Here is a 12,338-nt window from a genome sequence, read left to right as displayed (position 1 = left end):
CCAAAGGCCAGTAAAACAAGTCATTTCTTCAAAAATGCAATCATGTTAGAGGGGATTGGAACATGTCACAAACTCAAATACATGACTGGTGGTTCTCTTAATCTTCCAAGACATGGCATTTATGTGTGTGTGTGTGTTCATGTGTGCATGGATTTTGAAGAACATCACTCCATGTTGGACTGACATGCTTCATCAGAGCATCTAGGTCAGCATGAGATCGGAGAGAGGAGGGAAAGAAAAAAAAAAAACACAACATGAAGTGACTTTTTGGAGCAGACGAGGGAGTGAGAGCAAGACGTTAAAAGGATGAGAGAAGAGGGAGGAAATGAAGCTGCGTAGGAGCAATGGAGAAGAAAAGACAAGGGACAAAGATTAAAAGAGGGAGGCAGCAGGGTTGGGTTTATTTCTCTCATTTTTACACTTCTCTCCCTGCCGAGTTCCAAGTATGATTTGAGCCCAATTCTGGTGTTAAATTATTAGCACAGTATTCTTTATTAAAGGCACATAGGGGACTCAAAGCAATCCAATATTCAGGAAATGAGACGTGGCACTAGATGCAGAGAAAAGGTTTATATGGTTCAGTTAATTGAATTCTTAGCCACAGTGAGTTCTTCCACCAAAAGGGTTTTGGGGCCCGCACCGTGTCGGGAGATTAACACTCTCTCAAGTGGCTTTTTTGTTTTCTAATTCAAACTCACCTGCCAAGGTTATTCTCACTGTCTCCCCCCCTCCTCTCTGTACTTTTTTCCTCTTTTGTCTGCAGTTCTTCAATTACAAACACAAATCATCTTCTCTCTCCCCCTTTGTTTAATTTGGCAGCCAGTGCTTAAGCTGCATAATGAATGTTTCCATGTTCAATAACACTCCGATCCCCCCCCCCCAACTCTCACTCTCTGTCTTTCATACACACACACCACACACACACGTGCATACAGTACACCATGTCCCCTCACAGCCTGAGTCAAACATCATAGTGTATTGAGTGGTTTGAAGGGAACATAAATCACTTTTTGATCACCTTGCCTGCTTTCAGAACAGCACAAAACAACACAAAAAAGGAGAGGTGGCAGACTTTGAAATAGCATCTTATTTACTTAGGTTAGATTTGTCAGCATTCACTGCATATCAGTCCAACACCTTTTCATTTTATAATAATCCTGCCGTGCTCCTCTTCTTCTGCAGCACGCCGCGGGAAATATTCCCTCTCAATCCCAAATGTGAATAGATGTTTCCGGTGAGACACTGTCGAATTTAATTTTACACATTTCTAAGAGTTTTGCTTCAAGCTCTCCATTCATGCATCGAAGACGGAGGTTTTAAGGTTTTTGACATTACAAGTCATTGGAGACGAGGAGTGAGCAAACATTTCTTACATGGCTTGCGTTTTCCGTTGTTTGTGGTTGAGTGCTTGGCGAAGCCTTGACAGGGGTTCCACACTCTGGGGTTCCACACACACTAACCGAGCTGTGTAGCTGACATGAAGTTGTCTGTGTACGACAAATGGGCAGATTTCATTACATTTTAGGGGGAAACAGTGGTGGAATTCAGCTCAGGACTTATTTGCTTCAATAGTCTATTTTGATGCCAGTGTGTGCTTATTATATGAACTTACTGTGAGCAGAGAGAAGTATTAAACAGGCCAGTTTTGTTTTAGCTCAGTTTCCTACATGCCTTTACACTGTTTACAAGATTCATTATTAAAAGGTAACTCAGCTCAATTTGTGTTAATTATTCATGTTAAAATACTCCTGGTGGTCTTCCAAGTGGACAGACTATTAAACCAAACTCCATTCTAAAAGAAGGTCAGTAGTGGTAGTGACGCATTATATTTCACAGCAAAAACTTTGGTTACCCCCTCATTTAGACTATTTTTTGATTTACTTCTATCCTCATGCACAATCGGCACACGTCATTTACTCAGTACCATATTAACTTAGAATTTCTAAATAATATATTCAAGCAAACAACTTCTCGTTTTTTAGAACTTGGGGTGCAAGAATGGCGCTGATAGTTGAGCAAGCTGCAGAAAGATGCAGACACAGATGAATATGCTGCAGGCTGCGCTCTCAGTGCAGCTTTACAGCCAGGACAGGAAATGCTCACAAAAACTACAAGATAATAGTGAAGAAAATTGTCACTGTACGGTGCAAGCAATTTTGTTGATGATTTCTACTGAATAATTTAGTCAACATTATAACATAATATTAATTAATATTAATCCCTTATATATAGCAATTATATGTATTTATTTATATGGTGTTATTATTATTATTATTATTATTATTATTATTATTATTATTATTATTATTATAGCTATTTTCCCTAGTCTCTGTAGCATGTACCATGGGTATCTGTCAGTGCAGGGATACTGTATATATCGATTCAATAACCAGCGGTACTCTGTCTTATTTACGCACTGTATTGATTTACTCTGTCAAAATAGGACATATATAATATTGAAAATGTAGAATTTTAAGTAACTTTGAATTTATCGTTTTTAGTAGAATGTACATAATCTGTAAAACGTTCATATTGCTCAAGATTATGAGTTTAATAAACTCAAAAAAAAAAGAGAGAAAATCACAGACACTCAACATATTTTAAGTTAGAAGATCTTAAGAACAAATTTGAAGTTTTTATTGCTCATTACAATTAATTGATTGGAGTATCCAGTTTTATGGTGTAGGCTGGATTTTTTTCTAACCCAATGAAAAAGTATTCCCATGAGATGGTGGTATACTGCAGCTGGCCAAATAATTACCTTTTACTGCGCTTTATTGAAGGATATAAGGATGTAAGCGTAGCGTATAACTGCCCTATTCCTTTAAGGAATAAAGCAATACATAATGTGTGTGCAGGGTGCAAGTGAGGATAGACTGAGGGTAGTGTGTCAGTTAATAAATGCTGCAGCTTCTCAAGACCATGAAGAGTCCCGTCTGTTATTTCCCAACTGCTGGGAAAGTGAAGGTTGTTAGCCCCGCAGTAGGCTGAGTATTAAAGGCTAATGGAAACATGCGATCCATGCATCCGATGTGATTGTATTCCTTTGTAATCCAGCCATGAACTGCAGTGTCTCTTTTGGAGATGTAGTAAAATATTAATGTCTTCTGTGATTATTTATCCATTTTTCTATCACTTTTAACCCCCCACTGGCATGCTTATGATGCCTTGGGTTGAGCCTGTCAACCAATCAGAGGCTGTGTTTTTGGTTTCTCATGTGTGACAGTGCAGATCCATATGTACTGTATCAATAGTTCCATGAGTTGATCCCCAATGCATTGTGCAACTGAATAACATAAGACTGACCCATGAAAATAAGATTTGCTGTAATGACAGTAATGAGTTCAACCCTGAGTTGCATGAAAAGCAGTATTGTGGTAATGCGGTTATCGTCACAGCCCTATTGAGTGGTTTGAAGGGAACATAAATCACTTTTTGATCACCTTCCCCGCTTTCAAAAAAAAGCACAAAACACCACACAAAGAGAGAGTTGGGAGATTTTAAAATGCTTTGCAGCATCATATTTACTCAGGTTAAAGAAAAAGTATAACAGTCCTGTCGTGCCCCTTCTGCAGCTCAGCGCGGGAAATATTCCCTCTCAATCCCAAGTGTGAATAGATGTCTCAGACACTGTCGAATTTAATTTTACACATTTCTAAGAGTTTTTGCTTTAAGCTCTCCATTCATGCATCGAAGATGTAGGTTTTGGGGTTTTTGACATCACGAGTCATTGGAGAGGAGGAGCGAGCAAACATTTCTTACATGGCTTGTGTTTTCTGTTGTTTGTGGTTGAGTGCTTGGCGAAGCCTTGACAGGGGTTCCACATTGTTGCTCTAACATCTACCAGATTGATACGAGGCAGGAGAGGCTGGTTTGCTTAGAGGGAGCACAAGATAAGAAGGCGGAGGCAGATGCACACAATTGCGCTGGCATACACAAACGCACAGATGCATAAACAATTACGCACACACTCACACACGTAAAAAATGGCTCTGACATGCATACCCTTGCTGCGCTCTTTGTCACAAAAGACACACACAAGTTGCCACACACGTCTGGCTCCTCTGTCTCCCTCCCACAGTGTCTCTCTCTCTCTCTCTCTCTCTCCCTCTCTCACACACACACACACACACGCCTCCCATCAGTATTCGGGGGCGATCAGTATTCTGAACAGCTTTCCAGGTCGGCCGGACGCTGATCCATCAAACCCCGACACTGTCGCTTTGTATCTACGGCAACCTTCAACGTTAAAGAGAAGCACCGACAGTCCTCTGTCACTAGGAAATTCACTGTCTATGTGCTTGTCTTTCATGTCTGTGTGTGTTCACATTCACATACTCCCAAATATCCTGACACAGAATCATCCATGCACTCTGGCAGACACACACACATGCTCACGTCCACCAAATAATTCATATCTTAATGGCCGATGTTACCGTTTCATCCAGACACTTCACGTTCCCAAGCTTCCTCCAATCACAAAAGGAAGCATGTGTGCATCTGTGTGTGTGTGTGTGTGTGTGTGTGTGTGTGTGTGTGTGCGCGCGCGCGCATTTGTCTGTAGCAGCTATCTAAGCTTGTCTCTTTGATCAGCCTATAAAAGCACTGAGGCGTGGACAGATAGCCCGGACCAACACACTATCGCTCCTTCACTCCCTCTGAGCCTCTCCTTCTCCCTCACACACATTAACCGTCATGAACACACACCCGACACACTCGGAAACACTTTCCCCCCTGTGTAGCCGCTGCATCTCTCCCATCACCCAATGGCTACAAGGAGTATTGTGCTGCCTCCTCAGCTTTATCTGTCAGGAGTGGTGAATACATCCGTCTCAGTTTATCTGTTTTCCTCTTTATACTCAAGACTGTATTGTGCTGAAAGTTAATGTATAAACTTACATAACAAAAGTAAGGTTGTTACTTTGCAAAGTGATGGCAAATATTGATACTCGGTGGACAGCTGCTCTGTAACTTACTGACTTTAAAAGCATCACACATGGAGAAATAATCTGTTTGCTTTCCACTGCAGTCACAACAACAGTAATTAGATTTACTGCGCTGCCTCAGTTTCTCACAAACACGGGAACTTGGGAAATGAGATTTTGACTTTATCACAATTTTGCACAACACAATAAGTATATATTTCCTTCTCTCCACTCCTCTCTATCCCATCCCTGCTCTACTCTGTCTCTGTTTCTCCACCCTAGATCAGTATATTCATGACCCACCTGTCAAACTATGGCAATGATCGACTGGGTCTGTACACGTTCGTTCACCTGGCCTCCTTCCTTCGCTCGTGGACGAACCTGAAACTGCACACACTCCCACCCCTGCAGCTAGCACACAAGTACTTCCAGCTTTTTCCAGAACAAAGGAACCCACTCTGGCAGGTGTGTATGTATGGGTATTTACCCACATTTACGGGCCTGTGAGTCTCTGTGCTCATCTGTGTATTTTTACTGTGCATTTCTTTGTAATCATCAGCAATGGTGGAGAAGTACTCAGATTTCTTACGTAAATATACCACCAGGAGTTTTTAACTGGTAATGAAACGGTCTCATTTTAATACTGAAGCCTCTATATGACCTACATAAGCAAACAAGACCATCCACAAGAGGATCGGCTATTTCTATATAGTTATTCTTAATGCCACTGGGTTGAATTCTCCTTGAAATAAGATGAAACGATTTATAGCATGCAGACTGGAAGAGCCGGTGTTTACATTTTCCCTGGCAAAGTTACATTAGCCAGATAAAAAGAAGCAGGAGGAGATTTTCTTTAGATAGTTTCATTTTTGACATTATGTTTTGTGGTTATGATGGTGGACATACTGCTTCTTTTGTCCACAGGGGCCTCCAGAATCAATCAAAAATAAAAATACTGCTTATGCTGTTTTTGAATAGACATGATCAGCATATTAGCAGACCTCCCAGCATGCATTGTTTGAGGCTTGGGGCTGTCTTATACTCTCCTATAATCTGAGGAAAATGTACATGTTGAAAACTTGCTGTGTGTCTCGTACACTTTATGATAAGTCATAGTAGCTTGTTTTTACAATCATGTTAACACTGTGAACATGTTTTTCTCAACTAAAATTGAATTACTATCAAGCTTATTTGACTAGAAATGCTTATTTGTTTTGAATCATTATAAATTTATCTAAATTTTAAGGTAGCACACACTTAACTTTTTAAAGCTAAAACAAATGGCTTATTTTTTACAGTGTATTCAGGAAGAAAAAAAGATTGTGTGAGCTGTGTGATGTGGAAAGTGAGTTCCATTTTCCTTTGTGCTGTACAAATTAGGATCATTTAATGAGAGTTCATTTTTCACAATGCTACTTTGTCTCAAAAGAAAGCAAGACAGAGTATTTAACAGTATTTGTATTTGCTTTGATTTATTATAGTAATTATTTTTGCCATTGATTTATGAATTTTGTTATAAACAAAAGAAGATCTGAGAATTTGGCTGGTTTTCTTTTTTTTTTACTTTTTTGTAGGAGGGGGACAGTTTAGTACCACTTTTTGTTTCAGTAATTCAGTGGTTGTCCAGACTAAATCTCTCAAACTTGGAAACACGGTAACCATATTTTTTCTACTGCAAATAAATCTCATTTATAAAATAATTTTATTGAAGAACAACAAATAAACACTTTTGAATAAATTGAACAATTTAAAGTGAGACAAAACACAATTTATGTTTTACACAATGCAGAAATGATCAGCATTTTAAATATCCATTATAACTCCCCCTCACCCCAAGCAGCCATTGCATAGCAAACTATTTTAGCATATGGGGTTGAACGTAGCGTGTATGCAAAATGTCACATTGAACCAGAGAAACTGCTGCTTTACATTATGTAAGTCAAAACATTGCATGTACAATACAATGATTCCAAACAAAAAATAATCATCATTTAAAAATTACTTTTCTTACCTGAAAATCAGTTTATTAGGTGAAAAAGGAAATAGGAGTGTATGATATTGATGATGTCATTGCAGCTCTTTTCTGATTTGTCAAACTGACAGTGTTACAACTAACTGAGTGTTACAGCACTCCCTGGTCTCCCCTATTTTTTGTGAAAATGTTTATGCAGCTCACTTGTTCAGGCTTATATGGAAAGCTCATGCAGGATAGAAAATAACATCATCCATGCATTCTATGTAGTCAGTCCTCCATGCACTATATGTATGGGCATGTGTGTTTTTGTATGCGTTACATGTACTGTTTATTATTACTTTCATCTAATCTTTTGTCTGTGCCTTTGTAGAATCCGTGCGATGACAAACGGCACAAAGACATCTGGTCTAAAGAGAAAACCTGCGACAGGTTACCCAAGTTCATGGTCATAGGGCCGCAGAAAACAGGTAAGCTCCACACAAACACACAGTCATACACGTGCAACAAAGAGAACTCCCTCCGTGTGCCCAGGTGTCTGGATCCTCAACATCAGAGCCCATTCATTTAATCCCCCTCGCTCCTTTGCTCCTGTCAGAGGGAGACAAAGGAGGAGGCTCTTACCTCCTTTCTTCTTCCACCCACATACTATCTACTTTAGATGCATAGAGATACAGTACTGAGCTACCACCCGCTCCCTCTTTTTGTTTCCTACTTTGTCTCTGTCGAGGAGACAAAAAGAAAAGGAGATTATTAAAAATCTGTAAATGCTGCTTGGATCCTAGTGTTGCCTTTGTGCGATTTCAGGAATTCTAATTGGTGATCACTGATGTTGGTTTGGTGTTCGAGGTGAGGAGGTCTTATAATGCTGCTAATTAACCAGGTCGTAATTTCCTAAATGGGAGGAGGGGTCACTAAAGCAACATTAGCAGCCTAACAACAACTACAGCACAATCGGTTTAAAGCCTTGTATGTCAGAGATGTAGGAGCAAATAGGAAAAAGGGCAAATTCCAGGGGGGGAGGAGGGGGTGAAATAGGATGTGTGGGAGTAAGTGTGAGGGGAACAGAGAGCTGCGGAGGGTGAGACAGAGGGCACGACCACTAGAGCCCCAATGCTGATTGGTGTCAAATGGTTTTGAATCATTTGATGGCGAGGCCTGTGATCTTTGCAGACACACACACACATATAGTGTATTCTCAGCAAGATATAAATCTTGGGGGGGGATCATCCAGTATGGATCAGTGGATGACAGCACACACACACATACACGCACGCACACACACGCACACACACACACACACACACACACACACAGACAGACTAGTCTCTGCTGAGCTGAATTAACGAGCCAGTTATGAATTATGCCCTTTCTTCCAGGAACGACAGCACTTTATCTCTTCCTACTCATGCATCCCTCCATATCCAGTAACTTCCCCAGTCCAAAGACTTATGAGGAGGTCCAGTTCTTCAACACCCATAACTACCACAAAGGAATCGACTGGTGAGAACACACACAAACCCATACACATACGCACTTACCTATCTTTCATTCTCTCTCTGTGCCTTTTTTTATTAGCCAGAACCTAAGGTGAAACACAAGATTATAAACTCCCCTTTTTCATTTTGTGCCATTGTTATAGGCTGTAATGTGTCTTGCAGACTTCAATGATACATTAAGCAGTTCAGAACAGTTCAACAACATCTTCAAAGTGATCTTTTAAGCCTGCTAACATAAGCCAACAGACATATGGCCGCCTAAATTGACCCATAAATGGGTTACTTAGCTGACAGAGACACAGCTGGTGCAGTCTCTGAAGTCATCCAGCAAAGACTTCATGAAACACTGTTCAGATGATATTGTCTAAGTTTATTTTAGGCTCATTGTCTAAGCATAGATTAAGGCTATAACTGCATGACTTTAAAACTTGTATCTGACTTTGAAAAAATTAGCAGTGTACACTTGGTGTGACAGCAGTGGTGGATAGAGTACTGACAATTTATGTTCAAAAGTACAATTATTCCCACAAAATAAGTCAGGTAACATTGACATTTAAATTTTTTTTAGGGCATATTCCAAAAGTAACTTTTAAGTTGGCATTAGTCAAGTTAGGTTAACTGCTTTCTAAAGCATACCTATAGCTAAATAGCTAAAGTTATGTTATATTATGATATAACATCTCCACATTAAAATGTCTTTGCTTGACATATGTGTGTTTGTGATTTATTCAAGGTAACAATGTGTTTCCTGTTAGCCATTGCTAGCTAGTTGCTAGTTGCTGTAACTTCTGGGAAAACAAGGCATATGTCGGCACATATGACTAAACCTAGCCCTAACGTGAATAAAATTTTAATAATACCTTGTCTGTGAACATGAGTCATGTCAGATAGATTTTCTTCAGCTGATGAAAAATGATGAAGAAAACAACTCCCATGATCCCATGCTGGGCCTGCTTCATGACATCATCAAACTACATCCAATGTTATTGTTTTAATGCAGCAGAAGCTCATGAGAGATGCATGGAGAAGCACACGAAAATTCAGTATATCCAAGTTGTCTGACCTTGGCTGAAAAAAATGCCTCTAAAAATCAAAGAACACACCAGAGAAAAGCACACTGACTGATTTTTCCAAATGTGCACATTTTTTATTTCCTGTTTGTCTCCAAATAGCATTTCCCATAAGCTTCAATAAAACCAAAGTCAGGAAAGTGCTCTATGGTTCCTTGGGTTGCAGTAATGTTGTGGGATGAGACATGCATCATGAGTGTGTGCATATGTATTCATACTTATTCTCTAATGTCTGTATCTGTTGCCTCAGGTACATGGAGTTTTTCCCTGTACCCTCTAATGTTACCACGGACTTCCTGTTTGAGAAGAGCGCTAACTACTTTCCCTCAGAGGAGTCCCCGCGGCGAGCTGCTGCCCTGTTGCCCAAGGCCAAGATCATCACCCTGCTCATCAACCCATCTGACAGGGCCTACAGCTGGTATCAGGTACATACACAAACACACAGCCTGTCCCTGACTGCACATGTATTATTTGTATCTCTCTACAAGCTGCCTGCTTCATCACACAACATGCTTCATCTCTGTATTGATTATTAATTGAGTTCTTTATCCAAGAAATTTTAATGAGCCTGATTCATCTATACGTCTCAATGTGGGAAATGTCACAAGATACTGAAATCTTCCAGTTCGGTCTGATTAATGAGACATGAATGTCGACAACGTGCCAGCTCAAATGTTCTGTCGTTGGCCTTCCCACAGCATCAGCGAGCTCACGAGGACCATGCAGCTCTACAGTTCACCTTTTATGATGTCATCAGTGCGAGACCAGGAGCGCCGGCCGAGCTCCGATCCCTGCAGAGCCGTTGTCTCATCCCCGGCCTCTACTCCACACACCTAGAGAGGTGGCTCACCTACTACCCTGCTAACCAGGTAGGCACAGATACACACTGCTGCACTCTATGATACACCCAATAAATAATGTTTGAAATAAATCTTTTAATTTAAAATATTTAATTTAATAGAAGCCAACTCCACTTTGGAAATAATTCACTCATAAACACAACACTTTTGAAACTTTTGTTTCTGTGCCCCCCCCCATCTGTCCTGCTACGTCATATGAATCAAACCACATACATCACTTTCGCTACCACATACATCAACTATAGTGTACATCTGTGGCAAACAAATGATGCTACTGAGTGAATGACGTGTGTGGACTGTGCTTGTAGATCAAAGAGTCTTATTGATGGTGCAAATTGAGTTTTTACTGTGAAAAATGTCTCTGCCATAAAACGCATTTAACATTCTGTCCACTAGAAAGCAGCTTTTAAGATGAATAATTCACTGAAACTGAACATCATAAACACCATAAAATAAAGTAGGAAGTGAGGCTTAAACGGTTTTCCACTGCTCTTGGCTCATAGTGAAAGTTAAAGTAATAAGCACAAACTGCTTATTACGCGCCAAGTAGATTCAGTGCTAAGTTTCACTACTGTTTTCCCCTAAATTGTAAAGAAATCTGTGCCATTGAGTATACTACTATTATTATTATTACTACTACTACTAGTACTACTACTACTACTACTACTACTACGACTACTGCTACTACTACTACTACTACTAATGATGATAATAATAATAATAATAATAATAATAATAATAATAATAATAATAATAATAATGTAGTACTAGTGTTATTTATAAAAATACAAGAGTATACAAAGAGCAAGAGTAGGATACCTAGGAGGCAATATAAAAACATTAAGGCCAAACAAAAGCAAGACAAAATTAAAGTAAAAGTAAAACAAAGCAAAAGGTTCAAAAACAGTTCAGAGAAGACAGGACAATAAAAGAGATAAAGACAACAAAAACAAATAAACGTGTCAATGTAAATAAATACTAATAAAAAGAATAAAAAGACATAAGCACATAAAAAGCAAGTCTAACAAAACCGGTTTTAAGAAGTGATATAAAAGAAGTGATTTATCTCCTCAGGCAGGTCGTTCCAAAGTCGGGGGCCCTGATGGCAAAGACACTGTCACCTTAAGATTTAAGTCTTGACTGAGGAGCAGCCAGAGGAGCCCCACCTGAGGATCTAAGGCTGCAAACTGGATCATATCGGGTCACAATTTCCACTATGCAGCTCGAGGCCAGACCCAGATGGGCTTTAAAAGTGATCAGTAAAATCTTATCAACCCTAACGCAAACAGGGAGCCAATGAAGAGAAGTCAGGATAGAGGTGATGTTATGTCATCTGTTAAAAACACTGGCAAGCCCATATGTAATGTAATATGTTACATTAAAGCTTAGCATTGGCTTTGTAAGGTGAGATTTGTTGTTTACAAGTTGTGAAGAAAGGGAATGAAAGATGAGATTTATTTTTGAGCCTTTACAGATGCTTATTGCGGTCATGTTCATAATTGGAAAGAATGGTAACTAAATCTATTATGCATTGTTTAAAACGTCCTCATCATGTGTTTAGACTGGAACTTCATACAATAGAACTTTGCATATTGCCTGCAGGAAGTAACAGCATACACCAAGAAGAGAAGTAAAGTGATATGCTCTGTTATATCTGCTGCCGGAGTTTTGTTTTCCAGTTTTTGTGGTTGTCATTAAAGTGGATCGTGTTGCACTAAAGAAACTAACCCCCTTGCTTTCACTTTACCCACTACCTCAGTGAGCTTCTTGGTTACCAGTACCCAGTTTTACAGTGCGAATGTCTTTCCCTACAGCTAATGATCATAGACGGCCATCAGCTTAGAACTGACCCTGCGGCAGTGATGGATGAAGTCCAGAAGTTCCTGGGAGTCACTCCTCACTTCAACTACTCCCAGGCCCTCACGTAAGTCTCTTGTTTTCTCTCTTTAGTCTCTTCTTCGATCCCTGGCATCTTGGAGTAAGGGGTAACCTTTCACCTGGCATGCACTGTG

The 12,338-nt window shown here is 39.8% G+C and overlaps 1 protein-coding gene across 5 annotated transcripts in view; it reads left to right on the top strand.

Annotated features, from left to right (window-relative positions):
* ndst3 (N-deacetylase/N-sulfotransferase (heparan glucosaminyl) 3) overlaps positions 1 to 12,338 on the top strand; it is a 62,641-nt gene that overhangs the window by 40,671 nt on the left and 9,632 nt on the right. For 4 of the 5 annotated variants that reach the window (XM_084715326.1, XM_084715325.1, XM_084715329.1 and 1 more), the window contains exons 7-12: positions 5,208 to 5,390; positions 7,271 to 7,367; positions 8,277 to 8,400; positions 9,717 to 9,891; positions 10,165 to 10,335; positions 12,141 to 12,250. In XM_084715326.1, the coding sequence (XP_084571452.1) occupies positions 5,208 to 5,390; positions 7,271 to 7,367; positions 8,277 to 8,400; positions 9,717 to 9,891; positions 10,165 to 10,335; positions 12,141 to 12,250 (860 nt within the window). Of the gene's footprint in view, positions 1 to 5,207; positions 5,391 to 7,270; positions 7,368 to 8,276; positions 8,401 to 9,716; positions 9,892 to 10,164; positions 10,336 to 11,400; positions 11,579 to 12,140; positions 12,251 to 12,338 lie in introns of those variants that run through there. The other variant, XR_014769837.1, reaches the window with a different exon arrangement.

The sequence above is a fragment of the Lutjanus erythropterus genome, chromosome 3 (assembly GCF_056507025.1).
Source record: "Lutjanus erythropterus isolate fLutEry1 chromosome 3, fLutEry1.hap2, whole genome shotgun sequence".
Classification (NCBI taxonomy): domain Eukaryota; kingdom Metazoa; phylum Chordata; class Actinopteri; order Lutjaniformes; family Lutjanidae; genus Lutjanus; species Lutjanus erythropterus.
Note: the sequence above shows the minus strand (reverse complement) of the source record. Positions and strands in the feature narration are given on the sequence as shown.